The sequence below is a fragment of the Brachyhypopomus gauderio genome, chromosome 10 (assembly GCF_052324685.1).
Source record: "Brachyhypopomus gauderio isolate BG-103 chromosome 10, BGAUD_0.2, whole genome shotgun sequence".
NCBI classification, from domain to species: Eukaryota; Metazoa; Chordata; class Actinopteri; order Gymnotiformes; family Hypopomidae; genus Brachyhypopomus; species Brachyhypopomus gauderio.
In genome coordinates, this window is record NC_135220.1 from 1,311,755 (window position 1) to 1,339,643 (window position 27,889).

The following is a 27,889-nucleotide window of genomic DNA, read 5'->3' on the forward strand; positions in this document are numbered from 1 at the left end:
AATTTCTGGGCTGATATTGTATCTCAGACAGTGACCAGAGAAGAATTATCACGCTGCATCAGAGAAATCCCTCAGAGTCTTGGGTGACGGTGATTTGCCCTGAGGCGAGGTGAAGTGGCACATGTATGTGAGTGTGTGTGTGTGTGTGTGTGTGTGTGTGTGTGTGTGTGTGTGTGTGTGTGTATGTGTTTGTGTGTGTGTGTATGTGAGTGTGTGTGTGTGTGTGTGTGTGTGTGTGTGTGTGTGTTTGTGTGTGTGTGTGTGTGTGTATGTGTGTGTGTGTGTGTGTGTGTGTGTGTGTGTGTGTGTATGTATGTGAGTGTGTGTGTGTGTGTGTGTGTGTGTGTGTGTGTGTGTGTGTGTGTGTGTGTGTGTGTGTGTGTGTGTGTGTGTGTGTGTGTGCATGCGAACAAGCATCCTGCCAGACTGTATCAGCTGCGTGAGATGTGAATGGTGTGCTTCAGTGTGTGTGTGTGGCGGTCCTTGGTAGAAACTTCTGGAAAGGCATCCCAGGTGCCACAGGTGTATGAGACGTGGTGGTGTTGGGAAACAGAAGTGACCCAGGACTGCTGCACGTCACACACTTCTCATCGACGCACTGCAATACTGTGATTCCCACAATGCCCTTCTGGTGTGAAAGTGAGACTGCTGACTATGCGTCTGGTTCGATCCGTCAGGCGGTCACTGGATCAAACCTCAGTCAGGGTGACGCTGACTTGTGTTCGTTGTTCTAACTATAAGTGTCAAAAACAGCGTGCAGATTATACTTTTTTAACAATTGCTTTAAACAATTCAAATTCTAGAGATATACTATCTTCTGTCTTCTGTCTCACTGGCATTTTGAAGATTCATCATTCACTTTTTCTTATTAGGAATATCTTTGGTGCACACCCAACAGTTGAGCAAGCTTTGTCCAAAAAGGAGCTTTTAGTCTTAATCGGCTTTCCCAGAATCCTCTCTTTATCGGCTTTTAATGCTTCTTTAAGGAACAGACTGTTTCTTCAAGAAACTGTGGCAGGAGTGAAGTTTAACAGTTTAAAGCAGAGAGTGCAAAAGAGGAGACGTGGCAAAAAGTGACAAAGCACATAAGAGCGTGTGTGTTTGCACTCTGTTGAGAGGAGAAGGGAGCGTGTGTGTGTGTGTGTGTGTGCGTGTGTGCGTGCGTGGGTGTGCTGGATGTGTGTTAGTGAGGGCTTGGAGGAGACGCTCCACTGGTTGGCTGACTCACAGAGGGTCCCTCCAGAGCACGGCGGAGGAGAAGAGGAGCTAAAGGAGTGGTGGTGAGCGGAGAGGAGGGTTTGATGTGGGCAGCCGTGCCCAACCGCCCCTCTCACCCGCCCTGCTCCCAGCCCGCACCCCCAGCAGAAAATCTATGCTTTCTCTCTTAGTATTCCTCCCATCCTCCACAGGAGGCTCCAGCGTGGCATGGCAGGCGGGCAGGCGCCAGCGAGGCCCGGGCCCAGGGAAGGAGAGCTGTGGGCCGGGAGTGTTTGCTCGAGGCTGTCAGAAAGTGACAGGAAGCGCAGCGACTTAAAACCTCAGCGGGGACTTCATCTGGACGAGCAGTGCTCCGCGTCCTGTCTCCGGCGCACCGTCTCTCTGCATTCACGCCGCTCACCTGCGACCCAGAGCCCCCCCAACCCCCCAACCCAACCTCCACCCCCAGCCCAGTGATGCGCGCATCTGATTCCTATGCAGCACGCTTGCCACGCAGGTGAAAAACAGAAAACATCCGTGTGTGTGTGTGTGTGTGTGTGAGACAGAGATAGAGAGAGAAAGAGAGAGAGAGAGAGAATGGTTGCGTGATCTGTGCACTGTCTCTTAATGCTTACTCCAAGCTTTTCCCATTTTCAGTGACTCATTCGTCGCTTCCCGTATTCTTTCACACCACAAACGGTAAGAAACCCACGATAGCGCCCGTCATGCCTCATCCTGTATAAACACCTCCCTCACAAAAGGATTTTGTCCCTAAACTCCTCTGCCCCACAGAAACCCCCACCCCCACCCCCACCCTGTCACCTTGAGCCTCGCCGTCATGCTTCTGTGATCACTTTAAAGGTCATGGTATGTAGCCACTGTCATTACCTGTCACTGTCACTCTCCCTCACTCCCTGGGTCCCTCCCTCCCTCTGTGGCCTGCTCTCTGCCATGCCTCTCAGCCCTGAGCTCTGGAAGACAGATCAAAGTGCCATCTTAAGTGGAACTTTGAAGGTTACAACAGATAGGAGCGATCTCACGGCAGCGGCGGACATAGCCGAACACCAGCTGGAACAGGGACTCTTAAGGGATTCAGTGTAGCTCGTGGATGTGCCTAACTGGAAATTAGTACAGGGATCACTCACTCTGACTGTGGATGTTAGGATCTAGTGTAGACACTAATCTAAGAGTGGCACTGTAGCTGGAATTTTGGAGTTTCTTCACATTTATTCAGCACATATGTTAGGACTGTATTTCGTGAACACACGAATCCTAATCTTAAGGCCACACAGTCTCCCGATATATGAGCCGTATATGCTTCCATTGTTCATAATTTTTCTTTTTATAAGCCTGTCACATTTCATTTTTTTCTTGTTTCTGGCATATAGTTAGTTACAGTTAATAAATGAACATCAACATGGAACATCACCAAACAAAAAGGTTGGATCAGATTTGCTGTACGGTGCTGTAATCGAAAGGTTAACAGTCTAGCGGGCGTAACTGCATTCCGTGTTGTCCCAAATAATTAGTGCAACCTGAAATACGTTAGGTAGGTTCTATGATGTTACCACAGAGCAATAACCTTCTGATGGTCTGAAGATAATTACAAATAGATAATAAAGTAACCGTGATGCATGACTAAATGTCCAGTGTTTCCTATGAGCCCACCAGGACCCCTTTACAAGATTAAAAGAGGTAAACAAACTTTAAGAATTTAAATCAATAAACTCCAAGAAAAAAAAGCATACACATGTTTGGGCTTTGGGGCTTTTTAGCATGTCTAAAGCAGTATTCATTAGGGACTGAGAAGTTATTCGTTATTCACAATGGCTGACTGACTCGTTTCACCATAAAGGCTATTGTCATTCCTCTGAAGGGTCATTTTTGAATATTGATGAAAAAAGGGGGAGTCTTAAATAAGATTAGGTTTACACAAAATCTTTATCACTTCACCAGATGTGAAGGAAAGGGCAGTAAAGACAGCACTTTATCAGGAATACAGCAAACATAGGTGTATCTTTTTTATCAACTCTGGAGTCTGGACTAATCAACAGCAAACTTTAATCAGATATGATCAATTATTCATGGCCCCAGGCCTGGCGAGAGCATCTCTAGAACGCTCTCATACAGACAGCTCAGAATGAATAATTCAAACATCACTTATACAAAACCGAGTGCCTTTCTGATGCCACATGACTGCATTAGAAATATTATGCAAGAAAGGATGTTAATTAGTTCAGAACAAAGTTATTTATCTAGCGGCACTGAATGAATAAAAATCAACTAAATCAATTAATACGCTGGGTTTTTAAAAATCTTCTAACAAATCACAGGGTTGTTCTTGTGCAGCAATTGAACGGCCTTTGTGTTTATTTGTGGCGAGACTCTGGTTTGAATACAGATCAAAAGATCTGAAAAACATATGAAGGAATCTGGGTACAGCAGCCCACCAAGAGGACTGGTACTGTGCTCCATTTGTGCATTGAACAGGACTACACCTACCGTGCTTCATCACTCCACAAGTAGGGGACGGGGGTGTGGGTGGAGGGACAGGGAGACAGATGGAGACAGATGCAGAAGGTGCAATTCCTGACTGCCACTATCTGTCCTAAAATCCTTGACAGCAAGCGACTATGAGTCATGGAATCTCTCACAAATTAAAAATGGGCATTTCCTTTCTTTCCTTTTTCATTTACCAGCGAGAAAATATGTTATTTGGTCAGAGAAAACGACTCAATACGCACCCTGGTAATATTATTACGCTCAGGTCTGAGCACTAGAACACGCCTTAAAATAATGAGTGACTGCACATACCCTACAGCAATGTGAAAAGTTATATTGATATGGATCTTATGGATTTGAAAATGTAGTGGAATGTACTAAATTAGAAGAAATGTATATTAATATAACAAAACATTTTCTGCAAAGTATTTAATGTAAACATTAATAAGGAAATGCGAGTAATGAAATAGTTTGAATATGTTCTGTATTTCTGGTTGTGCTTCTCCATATTTTATAATAAGTTAGCTCACTCTTACCCTAGCATTGCATATATGCAGGAAATGGCTACAGTGCAAACGTTTAGGTTAGTCAGCACAGATTAATGGTAAAAGTATGATAAAACTGGGGCTCGCCTGGTTTATTATGCTGATGGGGTTGCATTTGCTGGACCTTCAGTTGAATGAAGCTCTAGTAGTTTTTTGTGGGAGTGTAGTTGTGCTACTATTTATAAACAGGCAGAGAAATGGGCTGAAGTGGTTGTGAACTCTGCAACACTGCCGTCCAGCATGTGTGAGGCAGGGTACTAACAAGGACACAGAGTATTGATATTTCCATGGAAACATCCCAGGGCATCACTAACAAACTATACTTTTGTGTTTTGGAGCGTTTGGTTTAATGCTCAGATTAACGCCGTCTGACACAAGGCGAGACGATAATGGATTACATATGAGAAAGTGCAGGGACTGCTGGATTATTATTGGCAGCATTAAAAAAACAACAAAGCAGAGAGTCAAGATGGATATGGAATGAATTTAGGTGAGGAATGGAATGAATTTATCAGGTGCACTGATGAAATAATCAGCAGAAGGAGTGTGGATGAGTCGTGGATGCATGATGGACAACAATTCAATGTATCGCATTTATTCTTGTACTCATTAACAAAGCACGTGAGCATTTTGATAAACACTTAATTGGAGCCTTTAAGGACATTTGTGTGTGCGTGTGTGTGTGTGTGTGTGTGTGTGTGTGTGTGTGTGTGTGCGTGTGTGTCTTAGCACATCTCCTGCAGAGCACACACCCTTGTCATGTTGCTGTCACACCTGAAGTTGGGAAGAAAGATGAGCACTCTTTAAAGATAACACCGTGCCCTGCTGTGACGGACAGAAAGGTAGAATGTGTCTGCAACACCTGAGAAATCAATCTTTCACTTTCTCTCTCTCTCTCTCTCTGGCACCTTCGTGTTCATGGTTTAATAAATGTATTTATACCTTGGATATGTTTTTTTCCTTATACTTTTGGTTACTGTAAAGCCTGTGAAATTCTTTTAACGGTAATATTCCCATTCATGTCCTCTTTAATGATCTCATTGTGTGTGGGCCATGTGCCTTCACGCGGCCACCGTACCTCGGTTCGGAGTGTGCGAGCACGCGATTCTCCGGTGTGCATCTGTGAGTAAACGTGTTTGTGCTGTTTTCTTGTGCGTTAAGACACTGTTTGGACCGCCAGGCTGATTTCCATCCCCTGCGAGGGATTCTGCTCCTCCTTCTTGGAGTCAGACACAGTAAATAAGTGGTAATGGGGGGGGGGGGGCTGGGGGGGGCTGGAGGGGGCTGGGGAGCGCTTTCTGTCATCGCTTTAGAAGGTTGCGACCCCGGCGCCCGGTGACACCGGCCTGCTCAATTATTCAGCCGGTGTCTTGCGCGGGGGCCTCTGGAGAAGCCGCGGCCGTGATTGCTTGGAGCTGACTGACTGACATTTGCACATGAAAATGGACTCGGTTTTTCCCCCAAACAGCAGTGCGGCTTAAGGAAAACAGGGCCGGGCCTCCGAGGAGAGGCCGAAGAACGTAGATGACAGCACGGCCGTCAGAGCCCGTCAGAGCCGGGAGCACCGCGCCGTAAGTCATTTACTCACACATGGGACACGTTACATACCGTAATAAGCAGGTTCTCCTAAATATACTAATTGAATTATATACGATCGCTGTTTCATCGATATCCCAATTTAACATTGCTAAGTGTGTGTAGTCAGTATCCGCTGGCATGCATTTATATGTGAAAGTTTTTTTTTATTATTTGACTTTAAAAAGCTGCCAATGTAAATTATTTCAATGCATTTTGGTATTCCTGCACTTAAGCTAAATATGGACTTGTATAAATATGAATTCACCCTGTGTGAATGATGATAATGTATTACTCTTTTAGGAAAGAATTTATGCAAAAGATCCAGCAGATTTCTGGCAATGTATGGTTTAATTACCTCTGAGATGACTCCAGGAATTTAGATTCTCATGGTAATGAGATCAATTCCAATTAGCTAAACCTTCTGAGACAGCGAAGAAGATATTCAGGTTACTGAGAATGTGAGAAACACTGTTTATGTTTATATTTGTGTAGCAATTCCAAGTTGCTTCTAAAACAATTAACTAACCAACAAAAAGGTTATGTCATTAAACGTCAGGGCCAGATCTGACCTTCATCAGTGTATCCCAATTGCACATCTTTTGTCGAATTTGTAAAAATCTTAAATAAATGTACAAACAAGGAGATTATGAGGTATAATACCACATATTTGCTGTTCAGAAGGCTTACCTATGCCTTTAAGTATGTCTTTACCTGCATGCACTGTTTGCTTTATCAGGCACAACTTCGTTAGAGCCCATGTGTTACTATGACAGTTTGTTAGTGGCACTATTCCTAGTTCAGTTTCTGACCAGAGGACGACTACTGACAGCTTATTATTACAGTAGTGGATTATTCTCAACGCATTAGCACTACTGGCATGATAGTGCAGTGGGTGCTTTATTACTGGTGGTTTTCTTGTGGTTTAATAACTCACTAAAGTAACAAGGCATCTGATCAATAGTACAATAAATCTATCTTAGGTCAGTGGAGAAAATTCTCCAAAAGCGCTATTAAGCTGCAATTATTTAAAATGAGCACTTCAGCATAGTCATGGAGTATATGTATCCTATGTTCTTGTCTCTCATCAATAAGAATAAGTTTATTTCCATGTAAATTAAAAAGGTCAAATAAATGAGAAACAAATTATTAGCATGTGTCCTTTGTTTACTATCGTTACTCTCTCCATAGATGTGCCACTCCCCCTCAGTAGGTCTGCTGACACAAACGAATACAGCACGCAATCCCATTTCAACAAAAAGCTTTTGTTTAATCTCCAAACCCTCGCAGAAAATGAGTGTGGACTTAAAGAGGAGGTGCATGAGGCCTGCCCACTCTCAGTATGCCTGACCACATCTCTCGGCTCGAGAGAAGGATAGCAGGGATAAGTGGTGTGTGGGTGGGTGGGGTGGGGGGTGTGTGGGGGTGGGGGGGTGTGGGGGTGGGGGTGGGTGGGGTGGGGGGGTGTGGGGGTGGGGTGTGGAGGAAGAGCAAGTGTGGAGCACAAGACAGATGACAAATTGTGATTAATAAATGCGGTCCGGGACGGCAGCGTGCAACGATGCTTATTAATAGTGAGAATTAGAGAGGCTGTGCAACTCAATCTGCACACTGTCACTCTGCATCAGGCACCATAATCAGAGCCTAATGAAACAGCACAGCAGCCCGCTCACTCCTTCCTTTCCCCTCTGTGTTTCTGTTCCTCTCTCTCTCTCTCTCTCTCTCTCTCTCTCTCTCTCTCTCTCTCTCTCTCTCTCTCTCTCTCTCTCTCTCTCTCTCTCCCCACTCCTGTTGGTCTCTTCCTGGATCCAGTTGCCTACACCTACACAGATGTTTTCCTATCTAGACCCACATGCATGTAGACGGAACTCCACCCCTGAACATCTATCTACCCATATAGATGATGGTCATGACGGAAAGTTCAGTTTTCAGCTTCAGTACAGGAGGTATATTGCCATGGCCTGTACAGGCTGACACGCATGAGCTAGAAGTTTCTGTGCCTCTCAACTATTTGTACTGCATAACACAAACAGCTGGGAGCAAGTCATATCTGTTAAGTTAAACATGTTTGATATTACGTTATCTACATAATAAAACCATGAAACACAAGATTGTAATAATGAGGTGGGATAATAAACTCAGTTGTTGGTGAAATTGGTTCACAAACTCCTTGTATTAGAGTGAAGGCGCTAACGTCGTCTGTTATGACGTACTTCTGTGCTCACAAGCTTTCCGTTGTTCTGTGTGTGTTTCTGTTGATCCTAAAAGTTTTTTTTTTATTGAGTCACCAAAGCGAATGTGTTTCGTGCTTTTCAGTATAAGTCATCATAATTTTAGCCTCTATGACAGTACCTCACAGTCCTGGTCATGGAATACACACACTCCACAGTTTATTGGTTATACAACCCATCTGATTTATAAAAACTACTTCTAAAACACGAGTGTGCTTACAAATGCCATTCGGTATAAAACACCTCAATGGGATCTCACCAGCGATTATGAAAAATACCCATAGCAGCTCACGGCAACTCTTGAATAACCATTGATCGAGGCTGGAAGACACCTCAGCCTCAAAAGCAGGACACTGAGCACTGATCACTGAGAACTGGAGTCACTTTTCTTTTTTGGTATTAAACACGTTGCAAGCGTTCTACAAGACAACCATTAAGGACGTGGACTTTCTGAGGTTTAGTTGGTCGGTAAAGAACAAGGCAAACTGTTAACACAGCGAAATACAAAGTATTCACTTTGACATGTATGTGACCCAGAGACATGTTAAAATAATGACGACCAATCACCAGTTCACACCAGATAACAAATAGATATTTCTCCAGGCACTCTGACCGTTGGAGAATCTGTAAAACTGGACAGTCCGGCCTAAAACCAGACATCTGGACACCTTATCACACAGAGCATAGAAGCCATGGCTTTTATGGCAAAAGACTTTAAGCCACCATTAAGGTGGGACAACACAGTACATTAGCACGATACGTCACCTCTAGAACTCCAGAAGGTCTTCGTCAACCACATTCATAAGCAGAAGCAAGAAATGTATTTACAAAAACGTGGTGACTTGTATATCGAAGTCTACGGGACGTCCACTCATAATGATCAGCGTTTGCTATTTGACTTCCACCACCCACTGCAACAGAATCTGGGGGTGATTAGAGATCCCTGCCACCAGGCTGAGAATGAACAGGTCAGATAGCACAGAGTCCAAGGAGAGCAAACGCCTCAAAGACGCTTTTCTTTCCTTTTTTTTTTTTAAAGAGAAATCTTGTGGTTACCCAGGCTGGCCCTTTGTCAAAACAGCAACTAAGTCCTACAGGAACATCAGAGTGACAGGCAGAGGGAAAGGGCGGCGTTGATGGAACATCGTTATCCCCTCTGTGTCTGGAGCGACTTGGAAACTCGGGAGGATATTCAGCAAACATCAGTGTGCAGTGCATTTCAAACCCATCTTTCCATCTAAAGACCATGTTTAAAAAAAAAACACCAGCAAAGCAATATAAAGTGTGAAGTGCAATGCAAAAATAATGCACATACGTGTTCAGTACTGAGAGAAAACACTCTATAGGTGGTCCACAACTAAAGTTCTAACTCTTATGCTCAGCATTCAGTAGCCTATTGGGATTTGAAAGAAAAAGACACTCTTTTGAGGACTAGAATGGATACAACTTGGATAGAGACAATTGGTGTGCAAGAGAAATGAAGGAGACCATCTGTGTTAAGATGTCCTTGGGTGCAGCTGGTGGCAGCTGGGTATTTTTGCAACACCACTTATCCTCTGTATACGATGGTTTTCTAATATCGTTACATTGGCAGTTTCAGACCAATTCATACCTGCAGACTTCAATGCCTGTCATGTGCCCTGAGCAAGTTTTATGACACCATAGCTGTGGATTACCCATAAGGGAGTCTTTTCACCAGTCTTTTTCAACTGATGAACTTCCTTGATTGATCTGCAAAATGTCTTCAAGATTCAAGATTATACCATAAGGCCTCTATTAGCCTACTACTGTTAGACAGCTCAACGGCAGGGGTTAGTTATCACTGTTCTATGATGCCCTCCTCTCTCTTTTAATGATACTATAAGCCATTTACTAAGATGACTGAAACCCTTCACAGACACTTCATTAAAGGATCGATAATTAGGCAAGGAGTTGAATCAGGTGTGTTAGAATAGAGAAGACACTAAAGTGTTTCTGTGTAGTGGGTCCCCCAGGACAGGCCCTGGGAAACACTGCTCTGTGACACTGCTTATTAACTCCTGGAAATTTACATTCATGTTTAGTTCAGTTCTAACCCCAAATCATCCAGATGATTAAGGTCTTCTGAAAACATCGATTAGATGGATCAGGTAATGTGCAACAAAAGGTGGTTCACAGACTGCATGTACCTGCAGATTCCTGCAGAGTTCCAGTGCAACCAAAACACAGTCGATAATCTAAAACACACAATCCAACATCAACTGGCAAATAACGAAACGAATACAGACCAGTCGTGTCCAAAACAGAGTTAAAAGAACTACAAAAAATGAAAAAATATTCAATGAAAAATCTGGAAGACAGTCATATAACAGGTTCACAAATGTTCACAAAAATGATGCATGACCTTGCAAAGACTGGATGAAAGCACCATGTGGGGGTGTAGGAGGGGAGAGAGAACGTTCCGATTTGAAAATCTTAAAGGTCGGGTCCTTTGGTGAAGGACCAGGCTGGGTATAGAAGAGGAGGAGAAATGGGGAGAATACTTGGAGGTGGTGTTTTTAAACACAAAGGATGGAGTGGTTTTGTGGTGTATGTTTAGTTAAGAAGGATTTTAAGTATGGCCTTTGTTCCAAACTTTGGTTAACTCTTTATTGTATTAATCCATCCAAATGTTCTGACACACATAACCATGCACAATGATTTCTAAACAGGTATAAATGCAGCCCCAGTCATGTGACTAGATTGTTGAGCTCAGTGAAACATCCTGTGAGTTGTTGTGGGGCGTTTTGTGCAGCAGTAACTAAAGCCAAAAGCAACTGTCGTTAAACAAGCCAGCAGCATGGCTGAGTGTGGGGTCTAAAAGAAGGCAGCTCGCAGTTGATTTTATAGTGAGGCGCACCTGTTCGGTACGTAAGCAAACAAATTGTTTGTGTCACAGACCTAAATGACTGGACTTGCTTTTACTGGACAGTTTTAGTCTGTGTGTGAGAGAGACAGAGACAGAGGATGGTGCAGACTCTACCCCACTCCCCTCTGCTCTCTCCACCCACATGATAGGTCTGCAACAGTCTCGTCTCTGGCGCACACAGACGGATATGCAAATGACTTGGTGATGATGAAGCTGGTGGGAGGAGGGTAATTTAAATACCATAACTCTGCTATGATGCATGCCCGCTCCTCTGTGCCCTTTAACTACCTTGCCATCACTGATGTTTACAAACAACACAGTGAAACATTAATTAGTAGGTTTAAAAAAGTGAGTAAACCACAAATCAATGCACAGCAGGAATAAGAACTGTATTAGAAGAAGTGACTAATGGCTTGTCTATGTCATCATGGAATAGGTGTTTTACTAAGGCTAACTGGGAATCAGAGCTATATTTATGTTTGGTATAGATATATGAAGTAAATATATGTGACAGGTCAATGTAACAATTCAAAGCAGCCATCATAAGCCTGATTGTAAATATGTAAAGAGACCCATCACATTTCTGGACTTTGAAGCAAGCTCTTTCAAACACTTCATAATAACTCAAACTATGCCGTTTTGCAGTCATAAGCAAAATGCAAGTAACTACCAAAAAGAACAATGGATAAAATGAAAACGAGAAATGTGGAAATGTAGAATATAGAGTTGAGAGGTTGAAAAACTGAGAAAGAATGAGGAGCAGACAGCTTAGAGACATGCATATTTCAATATTAATCATCTCAGTAATATTTTAACAGGCACTAAAGCACCAATTCTCACTATATTGCCTGTAACTCCTAGTGGTGATTATATATCCGAGGAGACTGCAGTGGAGCAGTGTGTATGCATGTGCGTGTAAGCATGTATGTGTGTGTGTGTGTGTGTGTGTGTGTGTGTGTGTGTGTGTGTGTGTGTGTGTGTGTGTGTGTGTGTGTGTGTGTGTAATGGAACAGACTGACTGACCTACAAAGTGGAAGTGACACACCATTTAACTCAGCCAGGAAATCACACAAACACACACACACACACACACACACACACACACACACACACACACACACACACACACACACACACACACACACACACACACACCAACTCTACATGTCCCTGCAGAATCCTTCCAGATCCAAAGTCACTCATGTCTCACCACTCATTATTTGGGGGACATCGTCCCCAGTTCCTCCACCCCCCCTCCCCATCACACCCCCCCCTCCTCTTTCCCCTGACAGTGGTCATATCAGAGAGAGGAGGAGGGAGGAGAAAGAGTCATCAATATGTATTCCCCCTGCTCCCACCTTTGCCATTAAAGTTTAAAAATGCAGATGTGTGATTAAACCTGACAGGAAGGGAGAGCGGATGAGTTACACAGAATTCTCAATGGAGCTGCAACAAAACCCCCTACGTTTAGCCACAGATACCAGTGGGTTGGCCAGACTGTGTGAGAAAGAGCCTCAAAAATTGTTCGTGGAAAACTGCTTTCCCATAATTCCTTCTATTTTGTGGGGTTATTCATCATTTACACATTAGATCATCTTCAGTCCTAGAAGGGGGTGAGAAATAAGCTTGTGTGTGTAAGAAAGGAGTAGACAAGGACAAGGAAACAATGGCTGTATGTTGTAGTAAGGCTCTTCTTCTGAGCAAGGTTCATTTTCTTGTGATCTGTAAAAGATTTGGGGCACTTGGGTGGTCTCTACAGAATACAGAATTTAGTGCAATTATTGAGGGCTGATGGCAACTGCAGTATATATGTGCATGTGAGACACTGTGTGTGTGTGTGTGTGTGTGTGTGTGTGTGTGTGTGTGTGTGTGTGTGTGTGTGTGTGTGTGTGTGAGTGAGAGAAAGAGAGAGAAATAGAGAGAGAGAGAGAGAGAGAGAGAGAGCGAGCGCACAATGGTCTCAGTGTTCCTCACTAATGAGGTCCAAAAGATAGGAAGCTAAAGCACACACACACACACACACACACACACACACACACACACACACACACACACACACACACACACAAACACACACACACAGGCCTCGAAAATACTTGATGTGACACCCTTAACCCACAACACAGATGTGTTACTCATATTTAACTGTTGTTCTTTTTCATTTTCCATAAAATATTTTATTTATTTTTTTTTTATAGTTTTTGTCTCACAGCTGATTACACAGACTACTTATAGCAATGATAAATCTTATAATGTATCCCCTATAACAATTAGACTGAACAGTGAGTGTGGTTATAGGGAAAGGAAAATGAATGAGGGAGAAGGGAGGGAGGGAGGGAGGGATGGAGAGAATAGATCGAAACATGAGGGTGTAGTGTTGAAATCTCACAGGTGTCGGAGAGGTCGAATCTACGCAGTCGACTGAAGCATTTCGGTGTTTCAACGAACTTCGGTCGGTGCAAATGAGAATTTCCTCCGTATTAGTAAGATAAATGTTACATCGAGACAAGTTGAACTAGGCTGCCTGAAGGACTTGAACAGATTCTCCGCTGAAACAGACGAGAGCTGCTCGTTATGAATTAACTTGTATCTGTTTTTGAGTCGAGACGCATTTTGAGGGGGGCATCGTCTCGTGGCGTGCGGTTTTTATATGCTTGTAGCCTCTGGCTCCCACGGCAGTGGGCTACCGCACTCGGTCACCGCGAGGACGCGAGCGCGCGCCGCCTGCACCCCGCGAGCGCCGTTCCGCGCGCTCATTCGTTCAGCACGGTCGCGGAGGATGCGTACTGCAAGCAACGACAGCAACTTTTAATTTTTTTCCTCACCAACTCGCCCACTTAGGATCACCACCAAGAGAAGGCTGACACAAAATTATATTTTCTAAAGGGGGGGATCGTTGAAGAAGGGTAAGTGTGTTCAACTTTACGGCTCAACATTCGTTTGCTGAACATTGAAAGTTGAGTGGCGGCACGTCGCTACCTTCTCACGCGCCACGAGGACAACAGGTGTGACATTAACGGCTGTTCGGGCACATTTTGGGCACATTGGGCACGGGACGACTGAAGAGAAATTTCTGTTTCTCTCAATGACGACGTGAAAAGGTAGCGAACAAGAACAAAAATAGTTCTTGTACAAGTTTGTGTTTTCACTTAAATTAGATTTCATCGTTGCTGAATGTTAAAATATATGATGTGTATTACTAAAGGAGGTTATCTTTAGCCTGTCTGATTTCCTCATCTGTTTTCTCCTCCAGTTATGGAATTTTATCAGTCCCTATGAATGGATCAGTGCTGGTTGTTTCACTTTCTAAAACGAGGCATTTTCATATTCTAAGACACCAGAGACTTTTTTCCTCAGTCCTGAGTCGGGGACGTCTACAAAAGCGCACAGCTAAATTTCATTTGGCAAGAGAATTTCCAAGTATCAATTAAATTTTATTTCCCGTCATGGAGCATTGAAATTCTCCCTTCACAACGTGAGCTCCTGGTACGCCTGCGTATAAAGTAAATGTTTTGTTCTGATGAAATACAACAGTTTGTCTTAGCACACGAGCCTTTCAGAATTGAATTTCACAATTGTTTCCTTTGTCAGCTACTGCTAAAGAGCCCCTATTCTGAGCCGAGGGACAAACAATTTCACTGATCTGGGATGAAAGAGACTTGTGTGCCCTAGAGGAATCCCCGCATAATAACCAAGCTCGTAAAACGGGGAATGAAAGACAAAAAAAAAAAGTCTGAAAACAGAAAATTTGTAATAAACAGTACGGTAATTATTGTGTTCATAGTGGTGTAGCACTTAGGTGAACCAGAGCTCACAGATCTCATCTGTGCTTCTGTTTTCCCCTGCCACTCCCTCACTCTCTTCCACCTGTCTCTCTTTACTGTCTTCTGTCTTTCTGTCCACTCTCCAACCCGTTCTGTCCACTAGCCCATCCCTCTCTCCACTCTTCTTGGTGTGTTCACATCACTCACAAATTATCCATTTATTTATTTTTTGCCAACACTGGTCTCATCTTAGACATCTTTGCTTCTAAGTTTTGTTTGTATATTAAAACTCACCATAACTCCTTATTTTCATACTGTTAGTCTGTGTTTTTGTTCACTCTCCTGTCCACACTGGCGGGCACCATTCCGCCCAAAGGAGACGAGGACTTTCTCGCCCTGGCCACCTCCCGGATAAGCCGTCGCAAGCGCGTTATAGGGGCGGCGGTGGGCGTGGCCATGGTTCTCATTCTCCTGGTGGCCATACCTCTATTGGTCCACAGCACAAAAGGGGGAGGAGCTGGAAGTTCAGGAAGTCATTATGAAATGCTTGGCAGTTGCCGGATGGTTTGTGACCCCTACACCCCTTCACAACATGGCCAAGAATTGACGGCCGTCTCCCCGCCGCCCCCTGATTTCACAAGCCGAAGAGGAAAATCTGCGTACAGAGGACCTCCGGGGCTCCCGGGACCACCTGGACCCAGAGGACCTCCTGGAGAGCCGGGAAAGCCTGGCCCACAGGGACCCCCAGGACCTGGTCCTAACGGTTATGTGCCCTCTTTCTACAGCCCGAAGATTGCTTTCTATGCAGGCCTACGCAAACAGCACGAAGGCAGTGACGTGCTCAAGTTTGACGATGTCGTCACCAATGTGGGCAACTACTATGAGCCCAGCACGGGCAAGTTCACTTGTCCTCTCCCTGGTATCTATTACTTCACCTATCACGTCCTCATGCGGGGAGGAGACGGGACGAGCATGTGGGCAGATCTCAAAAAGAATGGACAGGTGAGACCCTTTTGTTCTTTAAGATTTGAGTCAGTTACGCACATATGAGGTTATATCATCTATATTCATTGGTCGTGTTTCTGAAATTTATGAACATTTTTTGGAGTCTAGCTTTCGTTACCCATTGCGGTTGAGAGGTGGTCTTGGCTGTTGTAATTAACATGCGGTTCATGTGGTTCAACATACTCTGAGATTAAGACTTTGATACAGATGTTTTTTTTCACATGGCAAGTAATGTGTAAGACCTTGTAGGTCCACTGCTGTGGTTAACCATACTCTGCTATTTCATAATAATTCTACTTTCGGTAAAAAGTTCATTGAGAGCTTGTTGAGGGATGTTCAAATAAAAACATGTTTTTCACATCTCTAAAATATTTTCTGTGAAAAATGTTTGTGACATAGTTATTTCTGGAAGACTGTTCTGAGCTGGCCTGCTGATGTGCCTCACCAGAGTGCCTCTCTGCAGGCCGTGGCTAGGTTGGCTTCACGGGAAGATGAACAGAGGCTTGGTTTCTTGCTTTTTGTGACAACTTGTAAATTTGGTTATCTATGTTCAGTCAGTGGATCTTTCCCTACAGCTGTTCCTATCTGAAGCAATACTACCATAAGCACCAGTGCGGGTGAATTATTCCTGACTAGTATGGTGCCCACAATATTTTCTGCCTTTCCAGTTACTTTCAGACGTTTTTGCATTTGTACAGGTAAACAAGACACTTGCCTTGACTAAACCTAACCCAGAGCATGATGATGAATGCAATAAGATGTATAATTAAAGCAGATAGTAATGCTTACCAGCTTGTTTACTATCCATATAAAGTGCCTTTGGGATATGAATTTTGCATTAGATTTCAGAGAGGGTTCAGAGAGGTTCTTCTAGGTTGAGTGATAGCGGTCCAGTAGGCCTTCCATGGTCAGGACTCAGCCGCTCATGTTGCCTTTGTGAAGAATCTCTGCCGATCGTTACGTGATGGATCTGTTGGGTTGTGGGTGTGCATGAATGCACGTCGGAGTCAAACACTTAGTAATCTTTGAAATTGCAGAGGTGTTTGATAATGGATTGTTTCTAATTATTGCTTCAACCATCATTAACTGCAGAAAGTGAGTTTTAGAAAAATAAAACATACTTATGTTGAATATTAACTATAAAACCCATACAATGTGTCCTGTGTTAATCAGTGAATTAGAACAATGCTTTAACCAACACAAAATCACCCTCTATTGTAAATATCATTGTGGAAAAATTGTGAAGAACAAGTAGAAAGCACTGAGAATGCTGGGACAGTCTGACTCACATTGCTGTGCTATGGGCTATGTGCTGAATTGTAACAGGTTTTACTGAGTGGGTTTACTGAGTTTTGAACCTGACCCGTGCATGTCCGTGGTTCTCCGGGGACGACCTTCCTTTTACATTTACCTGAATCCATGTGAACATATTGCAAAAGCAAATGCTTGGCAGGCACATTCAGCACAGATGAAGTTCTATTTAAATACACCTATTGTATGTACTGGTGAAGCTGTGTGGCGCATTGTTGAGTTATTTAGATAATGTTACATGATTCCTTTCTGAACTGAAAATATGATTAATGTATAGTAATCATAAAAAAATGTAGTAGTTTTAAACACAAATAATGGAGATATCAACTCGTTGGGATTCAGACATTTCCATGCAACATGAGAAACTAAAGGGTTTCCAAATGCTAGCATTTAAAAGAAAGCAAACACTATGTAATGCTAATTTTGAAGATATCGGACACATTTGAATGTCCTCAGTAAGGGTTGACGTCTGTCGTCCTTTAGCCTGGCTACAGGAGGGGCGTGTGCCACTGCTGCTGCTGTAAAGGTTGTGCACTGAGGACAAATTATGGAAAAATAAATGGAAAATACATTTCCAAAGTGGAAGGAATTTTATACACATATTACACATAGGTGCATTTTTGCTGTTGTCTGATAGCAGGATAGGGAAGACCAGCCCTTGAGCTGGATAGGTGACATTTGTCCCAGCAGTGGTCAGTAGATTCTTTTTTATTTTCAATTGGTATGACAAGTCTGATGTCCTAGTGGCTGGCCTTGTGACGAGCAGACAATCAATAATATGACACTTTCAAGTGAACAGACAAAAAATATAACTTGCAGTTTCTTTCAGCGTTACTAAAATGTGTGAGAATTCACTCCCAGGATTGTGCCACACGTTTTGTTTTCCAAACGTAAATTATTATATTCGCATGGTATAATTTAACAAATACGCATTCAATTACAGTTATAGCCAGAGGTAAGATCATAGATTAGCATGTTGAAAGGGTCTACAGCAAAAGCTTAAACTAAGATTACTGCGTCAGGAGTCGTGCCGCTAAAACCACTCTGATCTTTTATGAAAACAATTTCGGGCTGCTTTCATTAGCAAACATCATTTTCACAGCGTGATGATCACCTTAAAGGGGGGTGTGGCCATGGTAAGCAGAAATGACTATCAAGGTGTGGATGAGCACACTGGCACTTCGGATAAATAAATAATGAATGTAAAACTGACGGCTTATTCATCCAGTTGTCTTGTCCCTCGACACTAATTAAAGACAGAAGGAAGAATATGGACAGCACAGAAAAGGTGTTTTTTTTTTTTATAAATTACCTTTTCTAGAAGACCAGCTGTGTGCATGAGATCGAGTGATAACCCTGTCCACCATTCAATTTCGGAACACCGAAAGCTTCATAAATAAGCAAAAACAACTAATTGCTCCTTAACCGTTTAATTTTGCAACGGGAGCTGAAAATGTGCTGTTTTCTCACTGTTGACAGTTCTGACTGAGTGCAAAGGCACTCCTTCTGAGGAGATCAAAGTGAAAGCACATTAAAGAGGTCCTATGGCAGCCGTGTACAGTTTAGTATTGTCATGCTAGTCTGCTCCTCCTATTAAATCATTCATAACTCTTAGATTGGATCCTCTGCCCACCACCCGTACGCCTCTCTCCTGTATGTTCATTGATTGCCCATTAATTATCTTTTCACTCAATTTAATTATTTAACCCCATCTCAGTCCATCTCAAGCCCATCAGGTGGCCGTTCCTCACTAGGGTGATGGACCTCGTGTTCTTCCGATGGAGAGAGAAGTGTGTGGATATGTGAGTGAAGTGCTGGCTTCGTTGGTTTTAATGTGATATAAAGAGGGAGAGAGAGGGGGGAAAAATGCCCTCAAGCAGAAATGGATGGGAAAAACACCTCGGGCCATATGAATGAATATCAGACAGGGCTGGCACCAAACTGAGTGTGATGATCAGACAGGGCTGGCACCAAACTGAGTGTGATGATCAGACAGGGCTAGCACCAAACTGAGTGTGATGATCAGACAGGGCTAGCACCAAACTGAGTGTAATTATCAGACAGGGCTGGCACCAAACTCAATGTGATGATCAGACAGTGGTAACAACAAAGTGAGTCTGATAATCAGACAGGGCTGGCACCAAACTGAGTGTGATGATCAGACAAATCAAAGTGGGTGCGATGATCAGACAATGATAGCACCAAAATAAGATTGGCAAATAGTGCAGGATTTACATACCACATAATGAATACGAACACTGAATAAATGCAGGTGGGTGATTTTGACAGATGCTGAGAGAATTCAGTTCCCAGAGGTGTCATCGGAAAGGTGTTACCTCAGGGATTACGGTAAGTCTTATGGAAATTTATTAAAGGTTATTTTGTATACTAACAAGAAGGTTCTCCCACAGGAGTGCTGTAGCAACATTAAAGCTGAGGTAAACCGCTAGATTATTAAAACTGCCATTTTACTTTATGTAACAACAAAGACAAAACAATTTGTATACAGTAGCGACATTTAATTTAGTTCTTCCACGCTTTGCCTCGGTGCATGGGAATGCTCTAGGCCATGTCTCAGTCATCCTATGTGACTCTGATTGAGTAAAATACAGAGGTCCAGTGTATAGCCATGGACTGCCATGTGCAGAGAGAAAAAGAATGTGGATGCATGAGTGCCTGGCTCATGACAGGAGAGGACAGCTGGCCAGGCAGAGAGTGAGACAGATACAGGCAGAGAGACAGGGAGACAGGTCAAGGGGGAGGCAGAGATATAGGCAGAGAGGGAGACAGAAACTGACAGAAGGAGACGGAAAATTTGCAGGGAGACAGGTCAAGGGGGAGACGGGGAACAGGCCAAGAAACGGGCAGAGAGACAGAGAGACAGGTGGAGAGGAGACAGAGAGGCAGGCAGGCAGAGAGACGGGGAGACACGTAGAGAACGAGACAGAGGCAGGCAGAGAGGGGGCAGCCTGACAAAAAGATGAGGCGTGGGAGAGGATGATGGATTGCTCAACAGAGCCGGGTAGACGGTGGACAAGGGGTAGGAGGCCACTGCAAGGCCCGATCCAGATCAGGAACGTGAGAGTGGAGGCAGAGACAGGTGGAGAACCCGCCGGCGTAGCACAGCTAGCCCAGGTTAACAAGGTGTCTCGAAGAGAGTGGAAAAAAAAAAAAGACAGGAAGACCACGTCTAGACGTTTGCATTTGTTTACCAATTAGGAATGTCGGTGGACTTTGGGGTGTTAATTAATGCTGCAACTCTCTGATGGCTCCTCCAGGGTGTATTCAGCACACTGTTTCACCTGGTTGCGGGTTACTGTGCGCATCTGGTGGAGCTGTCTGCACCGCCGCTCTGATGGACAGTGATAGCCGCTCTCTGGGGACTCGGCAGAGTGGCCGAGATGGCCAGCTCAAAGCCAGACCCCGGGAGTCACAAGCTAAAGACTCCCAGTGGTGTGGGTATCAGCAGGCAGCCGTCCGCCGAAGGCTGCTCGGCCGTTACCTTTAGTGAATCTTTCTCCTTCAGGTGACCTTTGGGCCACGATGCCCTCCAGCATGTCTCTATATGGCCTCTCTAGACAGCCTGAGTTACGAGGCTGAATCCACCGTATTGGTCACATTTCAACACCGGATGAAATAGAAATGGTATTGACAAGGGTGTAAAAGTCAGAAACATTCATAAACAGAAATAGGCTGATCTGCAGAAAATTATAGTTCTGCAGTTTGCTTTACCAGATTCATCTGGATTCGGTTTGTGCATTCGGGTACAGTGTGATGTCATCACCAGATCGTTTGTTCACAGACAGTGGGCAAGGATTAGTTATGTAATTGTAATCGTGTACGTCTTGATACTTAATGGCATCAACTACATATTTCTCCTGATTAATCCGATATGCAGCCCAATCGGTTTAAAAGGCAACACCCGCTCAAAAATGCTCCCTGCTCATTTGTTTGTTGTGTCACAGCACCTGTTCACCCTAAAGTGACTTAATTAGCACACATTAAGGCAAAGTGGACAGTCGTATTCTCTAGCACCATCACTTTAGCACCGCCTCCCGCTCCTGCCTGAGGGCCACGGCTACTATCAAACAAATAAATGGTGGTCACGGTTGCTTATGTGAATTCTTCACTTGCCAACTCGTTTCGTGTGAGAGCGTTTTTATCTGGGGTTATTCTCATTCTTGGCTGACCACGATCTGAAGTCTGTTCTCTGATGCTGGACTAACTGGAAGATGTAAAAGTGTGAAAAGATTTGTTGGGTGACCATGTCAGTCAGCGCGAGCGGTGGAGGTGGCATCTTTATTGTTCTCGGGTGGCCATTAGAATAATGAGATGTTTTTCAGCATCTTGTCCATAATGCTAATGCGGACTTGATTCACAATACGACAATATGAGGACAGGCTCATACGTCATTTCAGGCTCTGTGCCGCCATCACCACCACCCCCACTCCACCCTAACTGTTGGGCTGTTTTAATATTTAGCCGCACGGCTCTGTTGAGCATTTCCAAATCAATCTGTGATGCAAAATGGACTAATGCCCAATTCATCCTCTCCTTCATGTAACCATTTCTCCATTTCTTCATTTCTTCCTCCCAGTGTCGTACACTCCGTTAATAGATCACCGAAAGGTCGAGTTCACTCACACAGTGGTGTAGTAAATGCCATCGCCTGTCTGTTAATGACCACTAGCTACTGTAATAAATGTCTGATCAAGCAGCATCACACACACGATACAGCTGAGGCGTAATGAGAGTCCCGTGTTAAACTGTTAGTCCCTAATTACCAGATAGATTGCACTGGAATCACACAAATAAATGAAGAACCGATAATGACAGAGGGAATTAGTTCAACGTGCAGGACACCTTTTTAAGCCACTTGATTATCCGCTCGTGAAATCTGTAAGGCTGCCCATGGTCATTTATTATAGAATTAGTGTAAGCCACATCATTTGTTATAGGTTGTCTATTCTTGAACTGTATATGGGAAGCGCTTGAACACTGTGCCAATTAACCATAACTGTGTGAACAAGGAAAATGATGACTTATCTCACTTTAATGTTGTTCACCTCCTGGGACCTGGCAGAGCTATTCAATAAATGTTCAATTTCCAGCATTCTCCCTCTCCCTCCTCAGCAACGTGCTCGGTCCCTTAGGTAAGTTTAACAGCTCCTCTCCCATTGTCTCCACTCTAAGAGGCCTGTACATCACAGAGAATGAATCCTGTCAGTTTTATTACCACTGGAGCACAGTGACAACTGATAAAACCCTAGCTTCATATACTCTCACATCTCCCTGGTCTCACAAAACAGCCTCGCCTGATCAGTCTGTTATCCTAGCCCCCCACCCCCCACCCCCCCTTTCCAGTCTTCCTTGTCTCTCACCCACTCTTTCTCTCTCTTCCTCTGTCCATCTCTTCTCCTCTCGCCTCGTCTGTTTCACGTCTCCTGTTTCACATCTCTGCGCTGTGTATAAAATGCCACCGCAGCTGTGACCCCCCCCCCCCCCCCCCATTTTCTCCATCCTTCCTCTCTCTTTAATGGTGCCCCTGCTCTGAAAAGCACTGACAGAACGAGCCCTGCGGCGGGCCCGAGGGTCCTTCCTCGCGGCCGGTGCCGAGATCAAGTTGGCGTGGTGTTCTGAGGGCGGCTCGCCCCGCCACGTCGATATCCATCTCCGCTGCGGGCCGCCGTAATCCTGAAACGCCCACCACCCCCGCACCCCATGCCTCTGCTCCCCCAAAGACAACCTTTCATTTCGCTTATATTTGATAAATGTCGGGAAAAACATCAAGCAATCTTAGCAGCGCGCCCCACAGACGCGTCGTAACCCATCCCAAAAATACAGGGGAACAATCGAACTGAGAGAGAGAGAGAGAAAGAGAGAGAGCGAGAGAGAGAGGGTTTAAATGTTCTGTACTGGGTGTCTGCTAATTAAAGCGGTCACTCACATTTTGGTATTGAGCCTAAGAGTATGCCTGAGGGAGAGCCTAGCCCTTTTTCCTGGTTAGCGAAGCTAATGAACCCGGCGGCATATGCTCGCCATCGACGGGAAGAGGAGGCCTGGCCGTCACTGTCACGCGCACGGATAACGTGTTCCTCATATCGAGCGACAGAGATGACGGCCCGTGCCTGCTCAATATTTCTACCCTTGTGGTTTTTCCACCTTTCAGATACTTCAGCATTTGTGTGGCTAATGATTTACAAGCAACAATTGTATAAATGAATCGTGTAAGATGTTATGGTTCTAGCCTATGGATGTTAAGCCACATGGTTCCAGTTACACACGTATTATGGTTTTTATGGTCACACACATCAGTATCCAATGATACATAACTGGTAGTGCTGCATTCAATAAACAAATCACTGAAGCGTCCATCCATGCAGCTATAGTCTATAACAGTGCTAATAGAGCGCTCGTTACATTAACGCTGAGGACGTGAGTGTGTGTATGAGGACATGGGTGTATATATGTGTGTGGGGAGGAGAGGTTATTTAGCGACTGGGAAGTTCACCCTGTTCTAATCTGTGTTTTACATTGACCTTACGTATTCAGGTTATGTCAGCATACTTTATAACATACAGCCCTAGACAATGTCTGTTATATCTTCAATGAAAACATTCATGTAAAAAAAAAAAAAGTGAAGTCCTGTTATCACTGTCACATTGTATAAGGGTAGTATTATTTATATATATATATATATATATATATATATATATATATATATATATATATATATATATATATATATATATATATATATATATAGAGGGGCTATAAAGGACAGGAAATATTTAATTTTGTGGCGAGTATATTTTCCCCAGTGTGCCCCATTAGGGAACCTTGTCTGGTAAGCTTGACAGAGATTGAGCAGTGACACCATGGTTAGACATCGAGCAAAGCACTAGACAATCGATGGCTGACATCTGACAGCAGATATACTGCTTTTTTTCTTCAAATCTTTCAACAAAACATGTCCACAATTGTCGAGAATACTAAAGTAATCTATATGGCAAAATAATAATATATATATATATTAAAAAACCCTCCCTGGCCGTAAGGGTCATTGGGGTGCTTAAAAATGTGTGAAATGTTAATAATTTCACATTTTCCAGTAAGATGAAAAAAATGCCATCAAAAAGGATACATCACATTATCACATTCTGTTTAGCCAGTTCGATCATAAGGTCTCTACACCTCCTTAATTGTAAGTCTATTTGACCATATCTGTCTGTGTGCACATGATTAAGCCTGGTTTAAACTGTTAACAAAAAAGTAAAAGATCCACTTTTGGGAGTCAATACAGAGGATCCTTGATGCAGAATTGAAATAAGCCTGGTGTCTGTGGACATGTGTCCTCTCAGATCTGCGCACAGGATGTGTTTCCTGCATTACGTTCAACAGATCGATACTGCAAAGAGATACAGTGTGTGTTTACATCCCTCCACAGCAAGCCTTATTCCACAGGTTGGACCACACGACCACTGGCATTACAGGAGATCAATAGGAGAAAGTGTGGAAGTTTCCCCAATCAATTCACACTTGCCTGTCACTGCCCGGTAGTGCCATCGCCACGCCACAGCACACCACAGAGACAATTCAACGGTTTCCTATATGACACGTCAATTACTGGAACGTATCAAATTAAATAATCCGAACAATAATTAATTTAAGGATATAAATTTATTAAGTATAAATTCAGAGTAACTTATTTAATCATTTAAATGGATATTACCCACCCATAAGATATACTCCAGTATGCTGGGCTACTGGAGACAATATTTACCCACCACACTGAATATTGTCTTTCTGTCTGCCAGACATGTTCTGCTCGGCCCACTGGCTGTGATGAGGGTGATGACACGGCGAGGCGGGAGAGACTTCCTGTCCTTCCTCTGACCGCGCCTCTATTTCTCTCCGCGTGACAGGTGAGGGCCAGTGCCATCGCCCAGGACGCCGATCAGAATTATGACTACGCCTCCAACAGCGTCATCCTGCACTTGGACGTGGGGGACGAGGTGTGTGTTCAGCTGGACGGGGGGAAAGTCCACGGGGGAAACACCAACAAATACAGCACCTTCTCCGGGTTCCTCATCTACCCCGACTGACTGCCCTCGGGTCCTGCCACCTCGCCTCTCTGTGATGCTGCTCAGAACACACACACACATACATACGCACGCACACACACACATGCACACACGCACACACACACACAAATTCTTTTTTCACAGTCTTTCACACACAGACACACACATTCTCTCACACTCTCACCCTCATACACACACTCTCGCTGTCTATTACACACACACATACACACACACGCATTCTGAACAGACTTGAAAGTGAGGACATGCACATGTTTTGAAGCTGGGTGGAAGAGGGCTCCACAGACGTCATAATGAGCAAACTATAACTCATTAAAGAAGTGCATTTTCTGACATACTTGTATGTGTATGCAAATGAGGGCGATATGCCATACCTATACACCTACACGTTTCCCAAAAAGTGTAATGCATATAGAAATATATCTGTTGGAGTGTTCGCCTCCCTCAGCATTAGGTGTATATGTGTTGTTGATATATGAGTCTCCTCATTTTGGTGTGTCATCCAGAGTTCACTTCAGAAGTATTTCCTCTTTCTGCCAGAATGCGGGCAGGCTGTGATGAAGCCGGATGCCGTTGATAAGTATGGCTGTGGTTTGGTGGAAATTATTTCATTGGTGTTATTTTCACTAACAAGGGGATTGATCGGACGCTGTTGTGCAACAGGAATTCAATACAATGACATATGTATGCGCACACACACTGCTGTGAGCCTGTGATTAATCTAAGTCCCCGGTTCAATTCATTTGACTTAAAGTGACCGTTTCGGCAGCCTGTGTGGAATTGGAAGCGTGGCCCGTGCGCGTGGACAAACCGGGGGACGTGATCGACACACAGTGACTGGCCGCACATCCGAGCTGTGTGACCATGGATTTCCAATGTACTTAAGCACACTGGCACAGAATAAAACATTCATATATTGACTTAAAGTGATAATCTGTAGCGCTATTCAGTCGAATGTATTAATCACATGATTCTTACTATTAATTAAGCTAATGGTAATGGTTTTATTTGTGTGTGCATATGCATGTGTGTATGTGTGTGTGGGTGTGTGCTTGTTAGCTTCATATGAACATAACCTTAAATAGTCCTGAGAACAGATACAGGTATAGGATTTAATTGGGTAATAGGCACAGCACAGTTTTAATTTAAATCATGTTGTTAAATTGTTACATAGTTGGCACAACACATAACATTCTTGTGACTGGATAATATAATAATAATTTTTGAATAACTGCTAAATAAGCACACAAACAAATAAATAAAATATAGTATGCTAGAATATGTTATTTTTTTAGTAATATTCTGCTTATTATTACATCAAAATTATAAACCATATTACTAAAGATACTAAACCATCTTAGTAGTGCTGGTTTTTGATATATATATATGAACATTTCATATTCATATAACAATATATTATAAATACATGCACAATAAGTTTATTTAAAAATGATCTGGACCAGATTTTTTTAAATCTCCAAAGAAGTGAAATTGAATAAATGTAAGCAATTAATAGGCTATTTTAAAGGTTTTTTCCTCCTAACATTTCCAACTATGATGCGTGTTTTGTGTGTTTTTTGTGAGTTATGGCCGATGGTGTCTTCCACTGCAGAAATGCATCATTAACAATCCCAGCATCTTACAGTGTTTGCACGTGTGTGCCATTCCACACATCAGTGAAGTATTTATGGATGATTGTGGAACTCTTGTAGTGATTCTATGAGGTGCGGGAGGTGTAACTCGGAGAGAAGTCAAGCCATGTGCAAATATTAGGAAACACAAACACACAGCACATTACTATAGCTATAAAATCTATAAACAGCCTCACTTCCTCCTCATCAAACAACTCTGTAATAAACAATGTTTAAATTTCACTGACTCATTTATCTTTTTATATGTGCACAATGTATTGGATGTACCACACTGTGTAACTTGATTTCTAATTTTAAATGCTATTTTCACTAATAGCAGCACAATCAAAAATATAATTACATTTAAATATGTGGTAAATGATCTAATATAGCAATTCAACAAGACTATTTGAAACCAGTTTACAATATAAATGTTAAATATTACAAGATAATATTCCCAAATAATAAAAACAAACAAGGAAGTAAGTACATGAACCACCCGGTAAAAGTAGCAGCGCTAACACGGGCTGCACCTGGGTCAGAGCTAAAGAGAAAGGCGAAACCTTTAATTAAAAGCGAGAGGTAATGACATTCTGGACTTCGAGGCTTGATAAGTCTGCTTCCTGTGGGGGCTCGTGGAGGGATGGCCGTGTTCTGCCGCTAGCCCCCGTGCTCTCTCCTGCCAGATTCCAGTTGAAAGTTAATTGGACGGGGAGAGGCCTGTGAGGAGGTGCTCTGAGGCCCATTAGCGATTCCCCTGTCGAATGCAGAGCCATGAGGATCACAGACTCACAAATAGATGGATTAAAATAATCAATACACTTCACTTACCTCCGGCGCATCCGTACGAGTGCGGGCCTGTGTGGCCCACACGTAGGCACACACAAGCAGCAAAATGAATTCAGTAATTAGTAGAGGACCTATTCTCCCTGGGTATGATACCTGGCTCCTCGCCTTCACCCACGCAAATAGCTGTGGTATCTAATGAGGGGGCATAGTTCTGACTGGTTGTGCTGAGATGTGGAAAAGGTCAGAGAGCTGTTGATGGGCTGGTCTTGCCACACAATATCTCAGAGGATCTTAAGGCTGGTATTTCAGCTGTGCCACACACCCAAACAAACCCTCAGCTTTAACAATCT

At 43.5% G+C, this 27,889-nt stretch overlaps 1 protein-coding gene across 2 annotated transcripts; it reads left to right on the forward strand.

Annotated features, from left to right (window-relative positions):
* The first annotated feature begins 13,345 nt into the window (after nt 1-13,345).
* Nucleotides 13,346-26,982, forward strand: c1ql4a (complement component 1, q subcomponent-like 4). 2 transcript variants are annotated; one of them, XM_077018509.1, is made up of 4 exons: nt 13,346-13,843; nt 14,191-14,423; nt 14,865-15,703; nt 24,943-26,982. In XM_077018509.1, the coding sequence occupies exons 3-4, from the start codon at nt 15,158-15,160 to the stop codon at nt 25,120-25,122; spliced, it is 726 nt and encodes a 241-aa protein (XP_076874624.1). In that variant the 5' UTR covers nt 13,346-13,843; nt 14,191-14,423; nt 14,865-15,157; the 3' UTR covers nt 25,123-26,982. The 2 variants fall into 2 exon arrangements, with proteins under 2 accessions (XP_076874624.1, XP_076874623.1); XM_077018508.1 differs by having other exon boundaries at nt 14,191-15,703.
* Nucleotides 26,983-27,889: the final 907 nt, after the last annotated feature.

Coding starts and splice junctions, on each gene's coding strand:
- c1ql4a (XM_077018508.1), top strand. CDS start 15,158: ATGGTTCTCATTCTCCTGGTGGCCATACCTCTATTGGTCCACAGCACA. Junction 15,704..24,942: donor ATCTCAAAAAGAATGGACAG/GTGAGACCCTTT, acceptor TCCGCGTGACAG/GTGAGGGCCAGTGCCATCGC.